The sequence below is a fragment of the Lactuca sativa genome, chromosome 7 (assembly GCF_002870075.4).
Source record: "Lactuca sativa cultivar Salinas chromosome 7, Lsat_Salinas_v11, whole genome shotgun sequence".
Classification (NCBI taxonomy): Eukaryota; Viridiplantae; Streptophyta; class Magnoliopsida; order Asterales; family Asteraceae; genus Lactuca; species Lactuca sativa.
This window is the reverse complement of record NC_056629.2, coordinates 150,342,848-150,367,460: the sequence shown is the minus strand read 5'-3', so window position 1 is coordinate 150,367,460 and position 24,613 is coordinate 150,342,848. Positions and strand designations below refer to the sequence as shown.

Below are 24,613 nucleotides of genomic sequence, written 5' to 3'. Positions count from 1 at the left end.
CTCCAGTGCAATCAATTGATCGACTTGAGGACTCGGTTAGCTATTTGTGGGATGTTCAGCTGCCTAAGTTATCCTCTATCGATTCTCTCCTCTCGTGGTCCGACTCTCTTTCCTTTAAAAGAGGGCAACGACAAATGTCAATAATGAATACAATGGTATCTTATCCTAGTATCCAACATTCCTACTAATAATACTTAATACATTTAAAAAATATATAACTTTTTTATTAAAATTCTAAACAGGTTGGCGGGTCAACCTGTATGTTTTTTGACAAACTCATATATAACCTGTTTAATAAACGAGTTGGCAGGTTAGCAAGTTGGCGGGTTGAAAAAACTCATTCCAAACCCGTTTATCTCGTGTCGTGTCCCAGATCGTGTCGACAATTATCAGACCCATATATATATATATATATATATATATATATATATATATATATATATATATATATATATATATATATATATATATACACACACACACACACGCACATGTATAAAAGTTTCTTGATTTTCTTTAGGGTTGAAAGTATCCAAGCGAGAGTACTACGATGAACTTTTAAACAATGTTTTAAAAATCGGTTTCTTAGTTGAACGGGTCTAGTGATTCTTTTTTAGTTCAACTGGTTCGACCACCTGTTCAACCAAGAATTTTCCTACGTCTGGCACTGATGTGTAGTCTTCGAGTTGTATACACTCCGAAAATGATCAATTTGCTTTGGAAATAAATTGGTTTTTAACGGGTTAAAATGAAATCCAATTATACAAGTCTAATAAATTGGTTCAAACAGATTTTTACCAGTTCTAACTCAACGATTCAACCCTGTGTTTGAAGAAATCGTCTGATTCAATATAGTTTAAAATTGGCAGAAACCGGTCGTTATTGAACCGTTCTCGTCCCCGGTTCCGGTTCGAATCGATTTTAAAAAAATTGCTTTTCGGAATATCTCACTTATGCCACATCGACTCTTCGATATAAAACTTGATCTCGACTATGCATATATAAAGAAACAAGGGTTATAACTTGGTATGCTTTCAACTTCTTGTATCCTTTCAACTTGGACCCCTTCTGAAATTTTATATAATTTCGCGCTTTAGTTGGTTGAACGAGGCCGGTTGAACCGGTTATTTTGTTAAACCGGCTGGTTTTTAACAGTTTTGAAAACAAACGGTTTTTGGTTTTTAAAAATATTGGTAACCTGACTTGTTTTTTTTATTGGTTCTCTTGACTGGTTGAATTGGCTGGTCTGGTCCCGTTTTCAAGTCAGTGTTTGTTGCACATGTCTTTGTTGATGTGAACACCAACTTGAATAGTTGAATCCATGGGGTTTCATGTGAAGTTTACATAGAAAAGTCTAGTTAAAAGAAGCTGTTGAGTTTCTTGATGATCTTGGGTCTAAATAACAGAATCCATGGTGTATGTCCCCTCAACTTATGAAATTTAGAAAGAACGGAAATTTTGAGCTAAAGGGGGATGATGATTTAAAGAGGAAAAAAAAAGCTATGTAAATCCAGATAAAAAAAAAAGATTTTATTTTTGAAACAAACAATATCATTGTTTTGGGTTAAGACTACTACATACATATAACATATGCAATGTGAAAAATCTCAAGGAAACATTAGGAATCTTACATCTTACATACATAATACTTTAAAATTATATAAATTCTTTCATATTCACCGGAGCAACCTTAGCACCACCCTCTTGATTTAACGCCACCATTCCTTGATACTGTTGTGCTGTTGGTTGCAATGGCTGTTGTGGTTGTTGGGCTTGTTGCTGTTGTCCGACCACCGTGCCCTGGTTGGTGTAGTAAATCTGCCTTCCAGTGCCGTTCTCATACCCCACCTGAGTATAACCATGATCTGTCCCGGCGGCGGTTGACTGGACCATCCGGTAGCCTTCTGTATACGTGGCCACTTTCTGTGGTAGAAACTGCTGCTGTGCCTGTGTCGACACGGTGGTTTGTTGCGTCGCCACCTGTTGTACTGGTGGCATAACGTTATACATCTGTTGGTCTCGATAAACGTCAGTTGGCATCCTCTGGACGTAGTAACCTTGCCCATGATTGACCGGAGGCGGCGCGTGAAACATGCCCGCCGGAGTTTGAATCATGTAAACGGGTTGTTGATCTTGTGAAATCGTTGATGCTGGAAATCCACCGGAAATTTGGTATCCAGTCGCCGGAGATGGAACAGTTCCCGGTTGTGTCGTCGGAGCGACCTTTTCGGTCATTTTCGGGACGTAGTAGTCTCCGTAACCGGCGCCGGCGAGATTGTCATCGCTTGGTTTCCGGTAAAGACCCGGTTGCTGCTCTTCTGCAATTCGCAATCTTTGTAGATCGTGGATATGTTTCTGGATCTGATCAGATTCCATCCGACGTTCATCTTGAACAACAAATTCTTGCTCCTGTTGATGAACCTGCTGAGTTCTTGACGCCACTACAGGTGGCGGCGGTGGCATTTCGGAACTGAACATGAGTTCCATATTGATATTACCATGAGGCGGTGGCTGTGGCACCGACGGTGGCGTAGTGGGCTGAAGATGACCAGAATTCAAAGCATCCATAAACCGTTCCCGTTCCGATCTCCCCTGATCAGTCGAACCGAAACTATGATTCGGAGTCAGCGCCGGACTTTGACCACTAACAGGAAAGAGAAAAAGCCTCAATCTTGCCGGAGTAGACGAACCTCTGTTCAACCTATCATACTCATGCATCATATGTTCAAGATCATCGTCATTGGTAACAGTGATCAACGCATCAAGATCTTCACCTGGCAACTGGTACTTTAAACACACCTCTCCATGTTCACACAACTGGGTTAACTTCGCCATTACAGCTCCAAATTTCACTAAACGATCAACAGCTAAGATCTTCGTCTCTCCACCGACATAAGACAACTGGTTATCATGAGGCCTAGGAAGAATCTTACCTCCATAGCTGCACATCACCTTCACTTTATAGTTGTTCGTTGCACTCGCCGACGTCTGATGATCCTCCCACGGTTGAGGATTTTCAAAGTCCACATCACGCGACCGCGGCGACGACTCGCCGGACTCCGCATAGGAGGTGTAGGAGTAGTTCTCCATCGGCGCACGTTAGTGAAAGAGAGGATAGGGGTTTAGATATTTAGGAGTTTGAAGTCTGAATTTGTTTTTGTCAATTTGAGAGAGACTTTAAGGAGCAGAAAGTGGATTTTTAGTCGATTTTTAAATTGACAGTGGTTGTATGGAAGTTTGTGTTACAGTTGTGAGAAAATGGTGAAGTGGCGATGGGTGATATTGAAGACTTCAATTGGGAGTGGTGAGAGTAGCATGGCTTGGAAGGTTAGCTGGAAATGGTGGGGTCCAGTTAGGATAGGGACTTTTCCTGCAAACTGCCAACCATATTATTGCCAGGTGGGACTTTCTGAAATATAGTAAATGAAAAGTAATGGATAATGATAAATAATTAAGTAAAGTCAAATTTTTATTCATCATTGGTTTTAAGACGTTTGGCGTGTAATTTTGTGAGTTTGATGTAGGTTATCTTTTATTATCATGAGAAAGTTATTATATTTGTATTCTTATATTTTATAATTAAAATTATGGTTTGTTCTGGTTTAGAAAAACATATTTGGTATAATATTATTATATTTGGTATAATATTATTATTTAGATGTTATGTAGGTATTCGGTAAAACTAGCTGATAACTAATAGCGTTTTGTTAAACATTACTTGAGATAGCTTTTATATTTGGAGCGTTTTGTTTAAACTAAACGCTAAAGTCTATAGTGTTAAATGAGACATTTTATTCAAAACAGAACGTTTTATCAAACGTTAAAAACTAATAGTCTCAAACGCTTTGTACCAAATTTGCACATATATGTTTGGTTCTTATGGTTTCATTTACAATTTGGTTGGTTGTTGTAGGTTTTTTTTTCGTAACTATCTGAAATTACTATTTTACGCATGTTTGACTTTTTTAATATTTTTTATATCCTTTTTCCTATTTTATATTAAAACAAATACAAACTTATTTAATCTAATCCCTATACCCTACCCTAATGTCTTCCATCATCTCTTTCTCGCCTCCAGCCACCCTTTGTTGGAGAAAAACCTACCACCCCTTCTGGTACTTGCATACATGGTTAGGTTCGATGGCCACTAAAAGAAATCACCATATGTGTGTGTTGATGCGATACCGAGAAGACAGAGACAAAGAGAGTCACTCTTTTTTAGGGGGATGGGGATATAGAAAGAAATCATATAACTGAGAATGAGAGACAACAAAGCAAAGAAAGAGAAAGAAAGGTAGCAGCTTCACGCTGTTGCCAACATTCGTAGAGAGGGAGGAAAACGTCGGTTGGTTGTTGGTCATGTCAGTAGTTGATGCGTGCAATTAGCTACACCTAAGTTTAATATTTATTACCTAACTTCCTTACTAACTAAATTGCACCTAAGCAGTGTACCTAGTCAAAATTATAGAATAGTCGGGTAAATCGGGTGTCGATCTCAGGGAACGGTATTAATTAGTTAACGTATCTACTATTAAATAAACCTAAATTATCAACAAAGTTGAGGTTTTTATCTGATTTTACAAGACCAGATGAGCTTAAATCACGAAATTCAATCAATTACTAAAAACACTATTGTTTAGTTCGAATCCGCTTCTTCTTTATGGTTAGCTAACAATTATGGATTAATTTGGTTATTATTGTATTAGTAATTCAAGTCTAAATTTACCAATATTAAACTAATTCATGTAAAACTATATATGGTCACACACAGTCAGACACAAAATAAGTTGTAGATTATGAAATTGCTATGTAAGATTAGGCAAACACAGTTATGGTCATAATTTATGTTCTCTAACACAACTAAGTTTATTTACTTCAATTACTTTCTAAGATTTTGGTCGATCCTAGCTCTAGTAATTTAATGTTCACTAAATTACTAAGTTTCAAGTTCATGTAATTTAATAATCATTAAGCTACATAGAACATGAATTCAAGCAACTAAAGAAACAAATATTAACATGTTATGTAGTAACAAATCAAACACAAGCAAGTTGTCAACTAAATAAATCCATTATCAATAAGCTAAACCATAAGTCAGAAGCTTCATCTAGCTAAACAAGAGTAGCTAGATTCAGCTGCTCATAGTAGCAATCAAACAAACACAAATCAAATAATAAGACATGTTCAAGTATCAAACAAATAAACTAATTATGAACCTTTACTCCTTTGGTGTTGAAAACCTTTTTCCAGAACTTCTCTCCTGCTAAAAATTATCTTCTGGAAACTCTTTCACCAGCCAAAAATCTCCAAAGTCGTAAGGGATAAGGGTATTTATAATTATCCAATTTTTCCCTTTTCACGCCGTGACTTGATGTTTCACGACGTGGTTTGAGAGGAATCCTTATCGGGCAAGGATTTTACTTCGCGTGTACTTATCTTTTGGAAGACTCATGCCACGTCGTGGCCTTCTAGTTCACGTCGTGACTTTGGTAAGTTCCGTGGATTTCTTCAACTTTTGTACACCAAGTCTCCAATGTTCCAAGTATTGTCAATTTTGGTCCCTTTCTTCGAAAATGTTTCACTTTGTCTACAAATAACAATTTATCCTTATAAGTACCATTCTTCTATGCAAATAACCAAAATATAATAAAAATGTAAATAAATATTGCCTAAAAATATGTATAAATATGACAATATCAAAATACCCCACACTTGTTCTTTGCTTGCCCTCAAGCAAATCTGATTATTTTTAAATTAAACCTTTATCACCAACATCACATAGAACGATCCAACTCAAACTCATCCATTATGCCAAGACCTCAACGTGTGAATTTGTGTTTATAATGTTTCCTAAATAATCCCCCTCAATTCTAAATACTCTCTAACCTCAAGGTATTTTTGTAAAGCAACCCAAGCATACATAAACTAGAGAATTACAACTTTTAAGATACCACACTATGGAGCTCTTGAATTCTTCACTTATTTGATATTTGATCTTCAATTTCTTTGAATTCGCCACCTTTTGTAATTTTTGGTATCTTCAACTTTTAATTTTTAGAATTGTTGATCTTTGATCTTCAAACTTTGATACTTCTATAGCTCCAAATATTCTTCAATTTTCACTTTTTGGTAATTTCTCTTTTTTTTACATGTACTCACTTTTTTTCACTCAAAACCCTACATGCTTAAGTAGGGGCGCTTTACTTCAACCCTTATTGGTTAAGGTATTAGTCTAAGTGCAATGACTACATAAGCTTTCCTGGATACATTTCAGGTTTAGGCTGCTAAACATATTGCATCCCTCAAACTAAGCGAGGTTGTGTTTTTGAACCATGATTTCACTAGAATTAGGGAGGCTACAAATGCACTATAACGTATATTGGCTAAATTAAACATTTGAGCTTTCATCGGATCGTCCCATATAACACTAGCAACTAGAGTTCAAATTATTATTACTACTAGAACTAATATTAGATTATTATTTCAAACCTATGAAAATTTTAAATTTCCTATAAATTCTAGCAATTTACTTATTACTTTTTCGACCCCCTACCCCACACTTATTACATACAATGTCATCATTGTATGCATAAACTAAATTGAAAGCAATAAAAGGGAGAAAAAGGAACAGACTCCCCTAGGATAGAAGTGGCAAGATCGAACTCCTGACATGTGGTTGAAATGTGCATCGTGAATATGGACCTCTTCAAAATAGGAACTTGGACTTGAACTCGATAGATATGTAAATGAGCCATCAAGCAACAAATCGAAACTCCAATCTTCAATAAGAGTGGTGCACGTCTCCAAAGGGTTAAAAATAATGTGGGAAAGCATACACCACATTGTATGGTAGAAGAAACGAGCCATAATAGTCTTTAGAATGATCCCAAGAAGAAACGTGGAAAGCCATAAGGGAAAACGCGTTAACAGACTTTTATGTTAGTGAAAAACTTGGAATCATGACGTGATAAGTTATGCCACGTCGTGGTGTCGAACAAAAACGCATGCTGAAAAGCCACTGATTAGCATTTCACGATGTGAAAAGGTTCGCCATGCCGTGAAACCTGGGCAATCAGAAAATAGCAATTTCCCACTTCTTCTTGAACCTTGCACTTTAACCAATGTCTTAATGGGTTAAGACTCTTCTAATTCAGTATGTAAAGACGCTTTTCTAACTCTATCCTCCCTCTTTTTAACACACCACACACTTATTTCCAATTGTGGGTCTCGACTCGCGACTCTAAACTCTTAACAACCTTGGCTAACACTAGACCTTCCTTGCCAAGACTTCATAGCAGATCTGAAATATAGTAACCAAAGGAAAAAAAATAAAAGTAACATAATAGCTTACAGGTCTTACAAACCATAACATGTTCAAAAATCCAAACAAATTCAAACCAAACGAAATTAAAATAAAAAAACTAAATAAGAAAAGAAATCAGTCATCACCATCACGTTCTTGCACTCCACTTGGTCCTTCTCCATCGTTTCTCGGGTTCCAATGCTCCTCCCATGTCGGGAAATAAGGGTAATGAGGTGGCATGGATGGTGGTCGGGTCACACCCAAATGGGAATAAATGACCTCAACAAGCTGGGTATGATAAATAGCATTTCCACGGATGTCATCCAAATAAGTTCCCACCCGACTTTGAAAAGGGTCGGTAGGCATTCCTCCCACATGTTGTTGAGCAGCACGTTTTTTCTCATCTCTCCCCGAGCCCTAACATTCCTTCGTCGAGGCCTCGTTGGAGGTTGTTGCTCGGGTTGCTCCTCCTCTTGCTCTCCATCCTCCGGGGGTATAATATAGCCACCCCCGACATTTACCACTACTCTCATAACTCCCAACACTTGAATTGTCAAATCATTATCCGGGAATCGGGTAATGTTCCTAACAAAATTAGGTGATAAAATCCCATAAGACCGAGCAAGGCGAGTGACCAAATGTCCACCCATGATCGGACTCCCTTGTCGTGAACTGGTGGCCTTCTTCCCCAAAAATCGAGCAAGCATGTAGGGAAGGTCGCAACAAACCCCAGGAGTAATAATACTCCATAAAAAAAACAAATTCTGAAGGGACACCTTATCACCATGGTGCTTGTGGTTGATCGAAAAGGTGAAACGACGTTGAAGAAAACGATACACGGGATTCCGAATCTGTGATTCACTAGAATCACGAGAATCATACGTGTGATTTGAGATAGTCCTCCAAAATTGGGCAACTAAAGTTTCGGGTGTAAAATCCCGAACACACCCAAGTAAAAAGGGCACAAAGAATGGAGATTGAGTCTCTACTTCCGTATATAGCCCCATGCACCAAGCAAACTCCCGAATACTACATTTTCGATATACCCCACCTAACTGGAAAACAAGTGTTCGGTTATAATCAAAGTCCACAGTCCGTTCTTCAAAGTTCACGGTAGAGAAAAACTCCACCAACAATTCCCGATAAACGGGTTCTTGAATTGCAAACAGATTACTCCACCCATGACATGTAAAAGAAAAATCAGCCCCCTTGTACACCTTCGTCCAGTAACGTTCCAATTCAACAACCATGCCCACACCGTGCAGCCATCCCTAATCCACAATGGGTGCTAATGCAAACTCGTGGTTATATAGCCATCCCAACCGGTTCTCATATGTTGTCAATAATGCCTGAGATATATTCCGTGGAAATCGATACAATGGGTGAATGCTCACCACCTCGATCGGGTTATTTTCCTGTTGAACAACCCTTCTAGGTGCCATTTCTCGCAATGATCAAAGACAAACAAAAACAAAACAAAACACCCAAACAGTCCATTAAAAATGAAACAAGAAACCTAGTCGCCCAGGTTTCACATCGTGAACAAGAGTTTCATGTCGTGAAACGCAGTCGGGACCAGAACTCAGATCGAGTATCATACAGTCAATATCCGACAAAAATAACTTTAGGGTTTGTTTTATCTACTAATCTAAGACCATGCATCCATATAACACCAACTAATTTAACCAATTCGGGGACTTCTAATTTCTATACAAACCCTAACCATCAAAATGCATAAAATTGGGAGCAATGGCAACAATTAAAGGATGAAATACATACCAGATGAAGTTAATAAAAGATAATGCAAGTGATTTGGAAGAAAAATGAAGGAAATCGGCTGTGGGGACTTCTTGCTTCCGTTCGTGTGACAATAGAATAAACAAATGGTGGGTCAAAGTGTTAACTTAACTGGTCCCCCCACCCTCTGTGTTCTTTTAACGGCCACGACGTGAATTACTATTTCACATTGTGATTTTCGTATTGGGCTAATTTTAATCTAGTCCATTAAATTTATACTTATTGGGCTGAGTAACTAACCAGACAAGCTGATCCCCGTGATTTGGTATAGCTCACGTCGTGAAACAGATGTCCACGACGTGAACATAGTCTAAACCCAAAAATTTAATTAATTAATTATCCTTGTTTATTTCAATTGTTTTACCTCTTAACTCTAAAGTACCCCACAACTAATCTTACCAATAAAGAGTTGTTAGATGATGAATTGATCACTTTCCTAAGCTAAAAATGCAAAAAAATTAAAATAAAAGAAAAGAAAAGAAAATGCAAACCAAACTCTGGCTGCCTCCCGAAAAGCGCTTCTTTTTTAGGAGTCTTGAGCTGGACTCCATGCCTTCTACGTTTAATCATAAGAGGAATCCACCACCTGGACCTTTTGCTCCTTGAAACGCCTCTTATAAGCTTGCACTCGATGAATATACGCCTTTTTAGAATTCTTCTTCTTAGCTTTGACTTCGTCTCCATCGAGCTTGCGTTTGATCCCTTTAGTCTCTAATTTATCTTCACACTTGAGCTCCATAGTATCCTTCTCTTCCTTCACCACTGGACTTGTCACTTTTGAGGTAACCTCTTCTTCATCACTCGTCATTTCACCACTTTCCTCACTCACCAAATATGTTGGTGTTTTGTAAGCAAACACCTCGAACACAAGTGGAACAGAAGCTCTTGGCTTGGTGCACTTGACTTGCTGAATTGTATTGATTTCTTCTTCCATGAGTTTCTCCAATTTTGCAATCTCATCATCATCTTCTATATTGAACACCTCACCTTGAACGTTATTTCCTTGGAAACCATCTTGTACGCTAAAGGTCTCCTTATCATCACCAACCCTCAATGTAAGCTTGAATTCTCGAATATCAACTAAAGCTCTGGCATTATTAAGTAGAGGGCGACCAAGAATAATTGGGACATTAGCATCTTCTTTTGTATCCATTACCACAAAGTCAACTGGGAAAACAAATTTCCCAATTTTTACAAGAATGTCTTCTATAATCCCTCTTGGGTAAGTCACTGAACGATTGGCCATGTGGATTGTCATTTTTGTAGCCTTCATCTTCTGAATATTCAGCCTTTGATAAAATGAAAATGGCATCAAATTTATGCTAGCCCCAGAATCGGCTAAAGCATAAGTCTTCAAATTATTACCAAACTCACATGGAAGAGTGAGGCGTCCATGATCTCCCATCTTCTTAGGTAACTCTCCCAATACAACTTTGGAGCTTTGTTCACTAAGAATTACTTTAGAATTCTTCTTCAATTCTTGACGAGTGTCTATTAAATCTTGTAGGAACTTCGCATATTCTGGAATTTTGGATAACGAATCAATAAAAGGAGTATTAATAGGAATACCCTTTATTTGCTGAATAAACTCCAGATGTTCCCTTTCCAGTGGACTAAGATTAGCTCGAGACGGGAATGGAAAAGGCGGTTGATAAGCTGGAATAGATACAAAAATATTTTGTTCAGACCGAGCCCACGACATGAGCATAGAGGGCTCACGACGTGAACTGGGTATTTCAGCAGCTGCTTCATTTTCGAGCCTTGAATTCTTTGGCTTTGGTTCAGATGGCTTTGGATCAACTTCTAAGGCTTCTAAGAACTCAAATATTGCCTCTTCTTCAGTATCAATCACCATTACATGGGATTGAGTCTTCTTTTCAGGAAATTGTGGGAATAGCTTCTCGTTTACCAAAGTTATGAGTTGGCCAAGTTGAGCTTCAAGGTTATTGATGGATGCTTGTTGATTCTTCAATGATGCTTGCTGGTCAATCATCATGGCTTGATGATTTTTCATCAAAGTTTGTTGTTCTTTCATCATTGCCCTTTGATCTTGAAGTGTTGCATCAGTATCATCGTGTCTTTTTCCTGAAGGTTCCATGAAACGAACTAATATGGACTCTAAATCAACCTTTTTCTCAGCTGGTGGTTGCTCTTTCTGGTAAAAACCCCAACCAATATACCTAAATTTCTCCTCCTTCTGATTCTTGTACTCATCATAGGCAGCCACTCTTTCTTTGGCTTCCTCCAATCATCATCATACTTGTCCCCACTTGAGTAGCAAACTTGAGCCTTCTTTTTCCCATAATCATCCAAATGGCAATCTTTAGTCAAGTGTGGCCCACTGCATTTCTCACATCCAACTCTTATTGCATGAATTGATTGGTCCATTTGGGTCAATCTCCGGTCCATAGTATTGAGCATTGCCATCATAGCAGCCATCTCTTCAGAATGTGCACCCCCACTGCCTTTTGCTCCATCTTGTCTTGGGTTGTGGTACTCATGAGAGTGTCTTGCGAATTCTCCAACTAACTCCTTGACCTCCCTTGGATTTTTCTTTGTCAATGGCCCTTGAGAATCAAGGAGTTGTCTTGTCATTACATTGACCCCATCATAGAAAATAGACATCTCTTGTTAAACATTGAAATCATGTTGAGGACAATTTCTTAACAACCCCTTGTAGCGCTCCCAAGCTTTATATAGTGACTCCCCTGGTTGTTGCTCAAAGTTGGTTATTGCCTTCTTGAGTTTAGTTATTTTGGAAGGTGGGCAAAACTTATCTAGAAATTGCTCATGCATTTGAGCCCAAGTAGTGATTATACCAGGAGGAAGTGCTTTCAACCAGTCTTTTGCAGCTCCCTTGAAAGTGACTGGTAGCATCCTTAGTAAAATGGTATATCTATTGACATTTGGGACATTGAAATAGTCAGCAATGTTGTTGACTTCATCTAGATGCTTAAATGCATCCTCATGATCCTTCCCGTAAAATGGGATATCCTTTAGTGCAGTGAGGATATGTCCCTTCAGCTCGAATGTGGCAGTGACAGGTATCGCTGGTTGTACTAAACCTAGACCAACATCTTCTCGTATTCGCTTCTTGTAAGCTCCCATTGACATTTCTTCAATGTTTGCCATCTCGTTTTTCAGCTCAATCTCGGGTTCACTCGTATAAAGTCCAAAATTGGTCTCGGAGTCGTACTCGGATTCGGTTGGGAAAGGTATTTGATCTAAGTTTTCAACCTTGCTCTTGTTCTTTGAAGATGAACTCGACTCTTCCGTTTTCTTCCCCGACTTCCTTGAGAACACTGACTCGAATTCTTGTAAATGTGTCTTCTTTGGTGTTTGATCGTCTTTCACGTTCTTATCCTTCTTTTTGTGAAGGGCTGACTCTGGATCTTCAAGTGGTGGCACCAAAGGTGTGTTGGAACCTCTGGTCATGAACTCCTGCAAAACGAACAAAATAAAACGTAAAACTGAACAAAAACTAATTAAAAACTTTCTACTGACTGGCCATCGCGATGTGGTAAAGGCTACCACCTCGTGTTGTCGCAGAAAAGCAAACAAAAAAGAAAAAAAAACGAGAAAATACTGAACTCACGTCGTGAGTCAAATACTGTAAAAAAAACTAAGTAGTAAAAAGTAACTTTTTGCAGGTTTTACCCACAAAAAGGATCGATTTATCTATAGCAAATAAATAAACTATCAAATAAGTCATTCCCCGGCAACAGCGCCAAAAATTTGATGTGTGCAGTTAGCTACACCTAATTTTAATATTTATAACCTAACTTCCTTACTAACTAAATTGCACCTAGGCAGTGTACCTAGTCAAAATTATAGAATAGTCGGGTAAGTCAGGTGTCGATCTCAGGGAACGGTATTGATTAGTTAACCTATCTACTATTAAATAAACCTAAATTATCAACAAAGTTGGGGTTTTTATCTGATTTTACAAGACCAGATGAACTTAAATCACGAAATTCAATCAATTACTAAAAACACTCTTGTTTAGTTCGAATCTGCTTCTTCTTGATGGTTAGCTAACAATTATGGATTATCAAGTTGGTTATTATTGTATTAGTAATTCAAGTCTAAATTTACCAATATTAAACTAATTCATGTAAAACTATGTATTGTCACACACAATCAAACACAGAATAAGTTGTAGATTATGAAATTGCTATGTAAGATTAGGCAAACACAATTATGGTCATAATTTATGTTCTCTAGCACAACTAAGTTTATTTACTTTAATTACTTTCTAAGATTTTGGACCTCTAGCAATTTAATGTTCACTAAATTATTAGGTTTCAAGTTCATGTAATTTAATAATCACTAAGCTACACAGAACATGAATTCAAGCAACTAAAGAAACAAATATTAACATGCTAGGTAGTAACAAATCAAACACAAGCAAGTTACCAACTAAATAAATCCATTATCAATAAGCTAAACCATAAGTTAGAAGCTTCATTTACTTAACAAGGGTAGCTAGCTTCAGCTGCTCATAGTAGCAATCAAACAAACACAAATCAAATAATAAGACATGTTCAAGTATCAAAGATTTTACTTCGCGTGTACTTATCTTCTGGAAGACTCATGCCACGTCGTGGCCTTCTAGTTCACGTCGTGACTTTGGTAAGTTCCGTGGATTTCTTCAACTTTTGTACTCAAAGTCTCCAATGTTCCAAGTATTGTTAATTTTGGTCCTTTTCTTCGAAAATGCTTCACTTTGGCTGCAAATAACAATTTATCCTTATAAGTACCATTATTCTATGCAAATAACCAAAATATCAATAAAAATGTAAATAAATATTGCCTAAAAATATGTATAAATATGGCAATATCAGTAGGTCAATTACTCTCTTTCTACCCCTCTCTACATTATGTTAATGCTCTTGGTTCTCCTTTTTTTTCCATTTATCATGTGTTACAATAAACTTTACACCAGATGTAACATTGAATTGATTATATAGGCGAGTGTTTAGGACTTAATCTCCTTATTAGCGCTGGAAATTGGAGTCCATTTCAATTGCATGAGAAGTGTTTTAAGAAATGCTTAAAAGAGATTTAAGGTCGATTCAGTGGTGGTGGTCATGGTATTTAGTGTTATAAAAACATATTTGAATGTAGTCTCTTCTCCCTAAGCCTTCAACTCCTTTCTATTTACTCTTCCCAAATTATGGCCGCCTACAATGGCTTTGCAAGGGATGGGTTACAGGAAACGAATATGTGCTTTGGGTTTGGCAGTGGCAACTAATAGTGGCAGAGGCGGTGGCTTGTGGTAGTAGTGGTGGAGTGGCATGGGATGGTGTAGGGTCATTTCTATTTTAATAATATATAAATTAAATAAATAAAAAAAATATAAAATATTTTTAAATGTGTAAATTCCATATTACAAGCGTAAAAGACTAACAAAACTGTAAATGAAACAACAAGGACCAAATGTGTACCCGTTTAGATAGTTGTACTGAATCAATGTATTTTAGCAATGTACCACACCAAAAACCATGATGATTTTTTTTCATTTTTATAAAATATTCCCACAAAACAATTGATATAAACCATTGTCTTCAAGTCAAATCCATAAAATCATAGTATCAAAATCTCTTAAAATATAAATCAGCAGGAGGTTGTGTACGATCACATCTTTGCCTTGCCCATATTATCTGATGTACCTAAAACATTGAAACCAACAACTATAATCCAAATGTTAATGAATTTCCCAAATATACCTTACACACAACACATATACAATGCATGTATACAAGGCTGGACCGCCACTTGAGCCTTCAGTAACAAGTTCGACCGCACCCGATCCTTCGTATAAGTCGTACCGCACCCTTGAGCCTACAGTGTCAATTGGAACGATTAGGTATCTTGGCCTTCAGCACGAAGCAGGGCCACCTCTGTAACATCCCAAAAATCATGACCAAAAATTTCTTTAAAAATATTATTAACCATAGCATTATATCGCTTCAAACATACTAAAAAGGATTATATGACAAATCAGAGTATTTTTCTCAAAACACTTATTCATTTCATCAGAGTAAACATCCTAGGCTAAACTTCTTGGTGTGTGCCATGCGATCATCCCGAGCTCTTCATTCCGCTACCGGAAGTTGTAACGCTCGTAGATCCGGGCTAGTCAATTTAGAAACGATAAGCATCAAAAATGACGTTTTGATGGAAGATTATTTAGAAGGAGTAATCTAAACTAAGTTGTAGTATATGTTACAAGTATTCCATACATATAAAGAACGCCGAAATCCGAGTTATAACGAAGAAGTTATGAACTGTCGAAGTCTCGCGACAGAACCGGCACGACACAGCGCGACGTAAATAGTGAATTTACGTTAGAGCGATATTTGGCCTTAGCGATCTAAATGAAAGTCGTAGAATACGTTCAACCGAGAGCGTGCATGAAAAGAATGTCTAAATCTGACTTCGTATGAGGAAGTTATGATTTTTCTAAGTTTCAGCTTAACGGTATGCAGCCTGAAGTTCGATTTTGAGATCGAGTGAGTTCTAGCCGAAACAATCTAAATGAGAATCGAAGATCTCGTTAATAGTAGTGCAACGGTAAAAAGACAAAGACAGACGGGAACAGACGTTGGAGGAAGAAGTTATGAATCTATAACGGAGTTTTCTTGTCCTGGCCTGTTAAAAATAATATAATAAAAATAAAGTCAAAATTAGCCAACGGAGTCTAAATGAAAGTTGTATAGTATAGTCTCACCTACGCGTGGATATAAAGAACGTCAAAAACGAAGCTTGACCCAATACTTGAGTGCATGGGTTTGTAAGCAATGATGACTCCGGCCTAATCCAAAGCGTACGCCCAGCGTAGATCTTAGTACGCCCAGCGTACTCCGAAATTACGCCCAACGTAATCCTTCTTTCAGCACCCTATAAATAGAAGTTAAGGGTTGCCGAATTTATTTGCTCAAATCTTTCTTTCTCTCTCATTTTTACCTCGTTTTGCTTTCAACTTATACCCCGAAGTCCTGGTATCATTCTCGAGACCCGAAGCAAGTTTTGAAGCCCTGAAGATCCCGAGCAGTAGAGTTTCCGAGCCAAAGCTCTGTCCGCGAGAAGCCCAATTTTGAGAAGATATCCTGGTTTCACCGAAGAATACTACTTCTACAAGCCGTAGTGCTGTCCGATTATCTTCTGATCATGTGAGTGTCTGGTCACTTTCTACTAACACATAAATATTAAGTATTCGCTATGAAAATACATGCTATGTGTATAATATATTGTTGTTTATTTGAGATGATTGTGGAATTGATGAATTATATAAGTTTTAATGAGTTAAACTATATATGTATTTTGTATCTAAAAATATGTTGGTTAGAACATGGGTAGATGAGGTTGTTGGTAGGTGATAAAAGATAGGTTGGACCATGAGATAAAAGGATAAAGAGATAAACTTGTTTTAGATCTGGATGTATGGATCAGATCAGGAGGTTAGTTTTAGATCAGAGAGTATGGATCAGATCAAGAGGTTAGTTTTAGATCGGAGAGTATGGATCAGATCAAGAGGTTAGTTTTAGATCCAGGAATATGGATTAGGTAACGAGGCAAATTTAAGATCCGGGAGTACGGATTATGTATTTTTGAACTACGTGTTCATTCGATAAGGTATCATGTGTATAGTCCCTTTTAGGGACATGATTTTAATACGAGTATTGATTAAAGTATGAAATATACATATGTATGTGAAGTATTTGTTATTGTCTGAAATATGTGTTAGATATATTTGATGATATACAACGTGCGAATCAGATATGGTTCAATATGTGTATATATGATATTATTACTTAAAACCTTGTGTTAAGTAGACACTAGTTGGCGTTGCCTAAACGGAGATAGTATCAAAAATTGATTATAAACATTATAGGTTTGCCTAGTGATGGGTTAAGACTTAAATGGGATGTTTAGTTCAATTAAGATTGGACTTTGGGTAGTCTCTTATTAAGAGTACGTGTGGGGTGAGATTGATGATCGGTAGAGTACGTCCTACGTACAGAAGTACATATTATGTACGAAGTTCTTTTCAAAGCTCTGTGTCTTGGGTGCTGCTTGTGCCAGGGTACTATTATGTTCTCAGGTACGAGTCTTTCGCATACCAGAGTACTATAATGTGTCAGAAGTACTATCATGTACAAAGTCTTTTTGATAATTTTGCGTGTCGGTTACGGGAGCGTACAGGAGTACTCTAGTGGTATTTCCCCATACTTTTATTTTGAGAGAGCTTTGGAGTCAGCGTTTCTTTTATGAGGTGATCGACCGAGCTTCATATTTCAGCGTTTTCTTTCACGAAGTAATTAAGGGAACTTCGTAGACTACCTAATAAAGTGTGTCGGTAATAGACCACTGCTAGGTATGTCTGGTGTTATATTGCTGGATAGGGTGAGTCTGGGGGTGAAATACCTTATGTATTCAGGTCACTGCTAGGCAAAGTTCTATGCTGTGATAGGTAGAGTTTGGAGGTATAATACCTCATGATAGTCGGACCACGCCTAGGAATTGTTATCTAGATAACTGCCCCTGACTTAAAATGTCTTGTGGTTCTTTCTTTTACGAATGAAGGTTTGTGGTGAAACTTATTCCATTCCCCTCATTTGATGTCTTTATTGATCCTCGTTTGCTGCTAGGGAATTTCTGACGCAGCTTCGTCAATTTTTTGTTCATATCGATTCCTTAGGCTAGATCTCGTAAGATCATAGTATAGGTTCAGTATGCTGGGATCGACGGGATGGGATAGATTGTTTTAGAAATATGATTTATATGTGCTAATAATATTAGTGGTTTTGCAGGATCAAGATATACATTATTATCACGTGGTTTGAACTAAGAGCTTTCGTACTCTGTGTTCCTTAGGTGATTGAGTTCACCAAAGATATTTGAACTAAGTGTTCACTAGATGTTTTGAACTATGTGTTCGTCAGGGATAATTGAACTAAGTGTTCACTAGATGTTTTGAACTATGTGTTCGTCAAGGATAATTGAACTAAGTGTTATTTAGGTGTTTTTGAACTAAGTGTTCATTAGGTGTTTTTGAACTAAGTGTTCATTAGGTGTTTTTGAACGGAGTGTGTTCAATGGATGTTCTTGAACTAGGTGTTCATTAATTATTTTGAACTGTGTGTTCACCAAAGGTAATCTAAGAACCATAGCAGCACTAGACTTTGTGCCAATTCTTTAAGGAAATCCTTAGGAATGAATGGGAGAAGGGTAATCGGTTCTTAGGGTAAATCTTTATGAAATAAAGGAAGATAATGGGGGTGGGTAATTGGATCGATTTTTTTATAATTAAATATAATAATTATATTATTGTGGGTTGAAAACCCTATATGCTCACCAGGCTCCTAAGCCTGACCCTCTCAGTTTTCTTTGTATTACAGGTTATGGCACAAGAGCATAAGTTGGCTGACATAACGAGAGATTTTGGATTATAGGTCGCTAGTTATAAATAACTGTTGTAAGGTCTATTTTGTTCTGTTTATGCTTTTGGTCTGTATTGAACATGACATCCCGAGATTTGTTATATAATGAAAATACATTTCTTTAAAGAAATGCTTTGATAAATTCTTATCATATTTTGTTTTGGGAACAAATTCCGCAACTGTTTTCTTTAAAAGATTACTCTGATTTAAAAAAAATCATAAACAAATCGGTCTTTTCTAGCCATTAAATTGGAGATGCCACAGAAACACCTGAAACCAAAACTGAAAACCATAAGCATGAAGCTTAGTGAGTTCCCCAACCTACCACATACCATACATATCCACTGATCCAAACATGCTAAACTTCTTGGTGTATGCCATGCAATCATCCCGCGCTCTTCATTCCGCAATCGGAAACACCTGAAACCAAAACTAAAAACCGTAAGCACGAAGCTTAGTGAGTTCCCCAACCTACCACATACCATACATGTCTACTGATCCAAACATGCCATACATAATTCTGAGCACATAACCACATACTGGGCCCCCGCCCGCTGCTTTGGGCCTCACCCGCCATTGGACCTGGTCCGTTATCAGGCCCTGTCTGGCATAAGGTCCCACCTGGCATCGAGCCCGGCTCGGTATACAGATATGTTTCCCTTAGGCCCCGCCTGTCTCTGGGCCTCGCCCAACATACATGTACATACGATCAAATAACATACTGAAACATACATAAACATTCCCTAACCATACCTTGATCTAAGGCCTCGCCAAACTTGGGCCCCGCCCCTGGTTTGCTACTGAAGTAGTGGAACCCCATCCACACTTCTACTAGTAGTGAGATATGGGACCCTGCCCACACTCATATCCTTCCTACCACGAGCCTCGCCCCTGTTCTGCTAATATCGAGATATAGAACCCCATCCATACTCAACTAGTGATGAGATACGGGACCTCACCCACACTCACCTCCTTACCAGGCACATACAAGTATCACGAAGACAACAAGTATAATCTAACACACTACATAAGAATCTTCCTCGGGAATACCCCGACATCGGACCCCCAACCCGGAAACATACTATTATCTAACGTACTTCGGGCTTACCCCGACATCGGACCCTCGGTCCGAATCCTATCATACCAACACATGCAAGAATCACAAAGACCTCTAGCATCCTATCATTCCTCGGGCCTCACCTAGCATCAGGTCGTAACCCAAAACATATATCAATAAGTGCCTAGGGCTAACCCCCGGGTCTTCCTTCTATATATAAGAAAAACATAAACATGAGCATAATGGGTTGGCATTGTGGCTGTAGACCCATGCACACAGTGAGGAGACTCACCTCGGAATGTTGAAAACTCATTGGACACTTCTGATTGCTAACCAGCAACTTCTGAACCGCTGACCCTTTGGCTTCCCGAACTATCAATACCCAAAATAACATTTAGACCACCACCGTTAAACTTCAAACGAACATCACTTCTTCTCACTACTAGAAAAAAGGCCTTTTACGACGCTCATTGCGCATCGTAAAACGCTCAGACGACGCGCAAATGCGTGTCAAGGAAGGCCCTGTCATAAAGAGAGACGACGCGCATTTACGACGCGCATTTATGACGCGCATTTACGACGCGCGGTTATGACACGCAATGCGTATCAAGGAAGGCCCTATCATAAAGGAAGACGACACGCATTTGCGTGTGGTAACCTTACGACGCGCGTGTTTATGACACGCAATGCGTATCAAGGAAGCCCCTGTCAAGAAAGGCCATGTCATAAATAAAGATGACACACATTTTTGCGTATCATAATTTTAAATGTTTTAAAAAAATATTATTTATAGATTTACTAATTTTTCATATTAAATAATACATTAGAAATCTCATAATAATAAATAAAATACCATAAATAACAAAGATAATTCATTTCACTAATATGTCAAATACAAATAATTATTCCAATAGTGAGTAAATGTTATAAAAAAATGAACTCATTTATATACGATTGCATTATCTAGCTTACTATGTGCCAACAACTTCTATCTTTTTCCTTCTCTGCAGAAACTTCATTAGCAGCATCCTAAAGAACTTCTATCTTTTTCATCAGCAACATCCTCAAAAACTTCTATCTTTTTTCTTCTCTGCATAAACTTCTATCTCACACTCAATGTAGTTTTAAACATCAGGTTTAAAAAATCAACTTTAAGGTTGCCTTGTTAAAGAGAATGACTAGAATAGATTTCCCTTTTTCACAAGGCATGTGCTTGCTTGCACATATATATGGAATCATTCTAACAAAAAAAAAATGTTCATGTCAACTACTCCAAGGACTATTACGTAATTTAACATGAAGAATTTTGTCCAGATGAAAGGATTGACTTTAAACTTTATAAAAATCATTTAACAGAACTTACCTGACCATGAAGCATGTTGATCCAGGATCTCCTTGCCTTCCTGCTCTGCCACGAAGCTTTGTAAAGCAAGAAATAAATTAAAAAAGTGAGTCTGAAAGTATATGCTAAATTTATGTAAAACCTTAAAACACAATACTGATGCAAAGTTACCTGATTATCAATTCTTCGGGACTCATGCAAAGATGTCCCAATGACATGGAGACCACCAAGTCGTTTGACTTCCAATCCTTCATGAAAGCAATGAATCTCACAGTCCTTTAGAACCGATAAATAGGCAATTGCAATGCAAGGACCAAGAGGGTAAATCTCTGCCTGTTCTTCCACAAGCCTTTGCAGTTCATCTAAACCCATTGACTGGCTTATTTCAATTGACTCTGAAATTATAGATTTTTCCTTCTCATATGTCCAACTCTTGTTCTCACTTTTTCCCACGTATTTAGCTGCGTTATTTACCCAAAACCATATACCATTCACATTAACGTTAGGGCCAAATGAAAGAATAGCTACCTATTTCTAATTACCAGCATCCTACTCTCAGTTTTTTTTCGTATCAAGACATTGTACTTTATACTTTAAAAAATCTACCCATAGTCCAAATTTTTCTTATTAGGACATTATAACTCAAAAAACCTACTACCTAAAATCATATAGCAGTGAGAATTGCTTTGTATTTGAATGAAATTTCTATAACTGGGTAGATTTTTGAAAGTAGAATGTTGTAAGAGGAAGAAATGAGAGTGGGATGCTATAATAAACAAATCAAGCTGCATGAAGTCATAGATTACTAACCCATTAGAGCCGTCTTGGCTAGCAAAGCTAATGATGATGGTCCAATTTTCATTTTTGATAACACCTACACAATCGGAAGATAACTGATTACTAGGGGCTAGGGAGGGCACATCAATAATACTTGAGAAATTACCTTTTGTGACTTTGGGTCCTCAACCTCAACATCAGGAGTATCATGACTCATATGTGAAAGTATGCTGTCCTCTATAACTTCCTTTGCAAGCATCTGAAATTAACAATATTAACATAACGCTAACCTATTATTCGGTGCGCCTTGCATTATAATAATATGACATTTGCCAATTTGGGATTGAGAGCTACAATTATTAAATGAAAATTAACTCCATCTACAAGAAAGATATTGATTATCGAACCCACCTTGGGGTTACCTCCCAATATAATGTATGTGCCCCTTCCAGCCATATTTGTACATATGGTGATAGCATATTTTCGTCCAGCTTGGGCCACAGTTTTAGCCTCTCTTGCAGCATACTGAAAACAATAATCAAGTCGCCATGTTACATACATGGTTAACCCAAAATCCTATCTATTTTCATTGATAAATCCTACAAAAAGTAGACAACAAACCTTTGGTCGTGCATTGAGGACATTGTGGGGAATCTTGCTAGCCCTCAGCAAAGCAGACAGATATTCTGAGTTCTCGACACTGCACCAATAAATAAATAAATAAAGATAAGAAAATATCTTCACACTTGGTTGCATGCATAAAGATGCAGAATGAATACCACAAAATCACAAGTGAAGAATGAATTTCATTGAAGTAGTAGTACTTAGTGGTCCCCACTAAAACAGGACGACCAACTCTGAACATGCTTTCAACTTCTGCACGAACATATTCCCATTTACCACGAGCATTCTATTTACAAAACAATTAGAAGCACTGTTAAAGATGATAAAAGGGTAGAATGGTTATTGAACAGAATAATAATTTCTTACTGCAAAAGCTTGGATAGGTAAATCATGACGAATATTTGCCATATCTGTGGGAACTTCAATAACAGGCATCTGGAACATTTTCAAGAACTCCTTTTCCTGTAAATATTGACAATGCATCATAAGTCGAGAAAGATATCCTGTAGTTGATTCAGCTCGAGAACAATATGTAATTCGAGGATAAATGAAATAAATAACAACGTACTTTCATATATCTGTTTACAATAGAATCCTACTTTCATCCTTTTCATATTACAGCAATGGATTTGAAAAATCTAAACAATAATAGCAATGTCTTTCAAAATGAACAGCACTTTTCACGGCTATAATTTGATAGAATTTTTAAAGTACAACATCCTAAAAAGAAAAAAAAATGAAAGTATACAGCTATAACCATAAGTGGTATAGTTTTCAAAGTACAGTGCCTTATGAAAGATATCTTTTTTAAAGAGTATGCTAGTATGGTAGAAAGCAATGAAAGTAGGATGCTATAACACACAAATAGATGAAAACAAGTAGTTATTGTTACTTGTTATATTTTTAGCCCATATAGAAAGTGAATACTTACTTCAGTTTTTGCAGTTCCTGTCATCCCTGAAAGCTTTGGATAAAGCTTAAACATTGATTGGTATGTGATTTGTGCCACTACAACTGAATCAGCCTGCAAAGCCCAAGAGGAATACAAGGTAATAGCTTTAAACAAGAGTTGTCAAAAAGAATGATGATGTGGCAGGCAATCGCAATATATACCTGGATTGGTAACCCTTCTTTTGCCTCCACAGCCTGGTGAATCCCCTCTGACCATCGTCTTTTTTTCCACTCTCCCCCTCAACTTCAAATGAACATTAATTTACAGCAATATAACTAGTTTTTTCTCCTAAAATAAAAATACGATGTTTTTAATACCTCGTTTATTATAAGAGCTTTCCCATTTTTAACAATGTACTGGACATCTTGGCGATTCAATTCCTATTACATAAATTAAATTCCAACTCCTAAACACTAAATTGATTTTTTTATCATTATCAAAACACAATTGGCTTATTACTACTCATGTGTATGTATAATAATAGTAAATTGAATCTAATAGGAATACATAAATTTTTATTTACCTGTGAGGTTGTCACTGTGGCAGGTTGCTTTGAACCTTGTTCATTAATCTTTGGATAATCCCCTTTTGGTTCAAACATTTAGTCAAACACCTAGTGTGCATAAAAAAATCAGGTACTTATATCATAAAATATTAACAATTCCATGAAAATATATGAGAGAGGGTAAAAAGGCACAAAAAATCGTCCAAAAAGAAGGACCAGTGGGACATGAAACAGGTAACTATGGTTGAAAAATGAAGAATTACCTTTGAAATAGGCCTACTACGCAGATGAAATAGGCAACAGTGGTGGTATAGTGGTGGTTCTAGGCTGTTGCGAAGGCAGTGTGATGGTGGCTCAGGGCTGGTGTTGTGGTGCGATGTTGTAACGGTGGAGTCTGAAAGCAAACACAAATTGTGATGGAAGCTATTGTTGTTGGTGATGTCCGATTCATCAAAAGAAAATCATTCTTCGATCAATCTTCTATTTTGTGAAAGAAGATATTACTATTTCAAATGTGTTATGTTTGATTAGGGTTTGCACATAGAAGGAAGTGAAAGTCGATCGGAGAGGAAGGGGTTTGCAGAGAGAAAGAAGGGAGAGAATGAAGTCGATTTTGGCGGGTGTAGAGAGCAGAAAGGAAGAGGAAGCGGGTGTTCAAAATTTTGGGGGATTTAGTTTCCCCCCTTACCTATCAAGGAGTCCCAGAAACGCGCGTTTATTAAAATTATAAAGCGACATTTGTAGAGGACGCCCTTTTTATTATAGGTGCCCTCCGTGTTTTTAATATTTTTACATGAGACACTAATTTAA

The 24,613-nt window shown here is 37.4% G+C and overlaps 2 protein-coding genes and 1 non-coding gene across 3 annotated transcripts; 1 reads left to right on the top strand and 2 right to left on the bottom strand.

Moving 5' to 3' along the window:
- Positions 1-1,528: 1,528 nt before the first annotated feature.
- LOC111911491 (uncharacterized) lies at positions 1,529-3,197 on the bottom strand. Its single transcript, XM_023907270.3, has one exon. The coding sequence runs from the start codon at positions 3,088-3,090 to the stop codon at positions 1,657-1,659; it is 1,434 nt and encodes a 477-aa protein (XP_023763038.2). The 5' UTR covers positions 3,091-3,197; the 3' UTR covers positions 1,529-1,656.
- An 8,544-nt stretch (positions 3,198-11,741) lies between these two features.
- On the top strand, positions 11,742-11,848 carry LOC111911504 (small nucleolar RNA R71). The gene has a single exon (XR_002856880.1). It is a non-coding gene; the product is annotated as a small nucleolar RNA R71 (small nucleolar RNA).
- Positions 11,849-12,531: 683 nt separating this feature from the next.
- Positions 12,532-23,899, bottom strand: LOC128127352 (protein translocase subunit SECA2, chloroplastic-like). Its single transcript, XM_052765820.1, has 13 exons — positions 23,822-23,899; positions 23,616-23,678; positions 23,460-23,528; positions 23,278-23,370; positions 22,713-22,808; positions 22,547-22,632; positions 22,344-22,422; positions 22,134-22,247; positions 21,889-21,981; positions 21,756-21,819; positions 21,117-21,406; positions 20,967-21,022; positions 12,532-12,541 (listed from the first exon to the last, which is right to left on the bottom strand). Exons 1-13 carry the CDS (start codon positions 23,897-23,899, stop codon positions 12,532-12,534), a joined length of 1,191 nt encoding a protein of 396 aa, XP_052621780.1.
- Positions 23,900-24,613: the final 714 nt, after the last annotated feature.

Excerpts from the sequence above, each read along its gene's own strand:
- LOC111911491 (XM_023907270.3), bottom strand. The coding sequence starts at position 3,090 with ATGGAGAACTACTCCTACACCTCCTATGCGGAGTCCGGCGAGTCGTCG.
- LOC128127352 (XM_052765820.1), bottom strand. The coding sequence starts at position 23,899 with ATGTTTGAACCAAAAGGGGATTATCCAAAGATTAATGAACAAGGTTCA. Across the intron at positions 23,679-23,821 it reads CCACAGTGACAACCTCACAG|GAATTGAATCGCCAAGATGT; the intron begins GTAAATAAAAAT and ends TTTATGTAATAG. Across the intron at positions 21,820-21,888 it reads AGGACCCAAAGTCACAAAAG|GTGTTATCAAAAATGAAAAT; the intron begins GTAATTTCTCAA and ends CCGATTGTGTAG.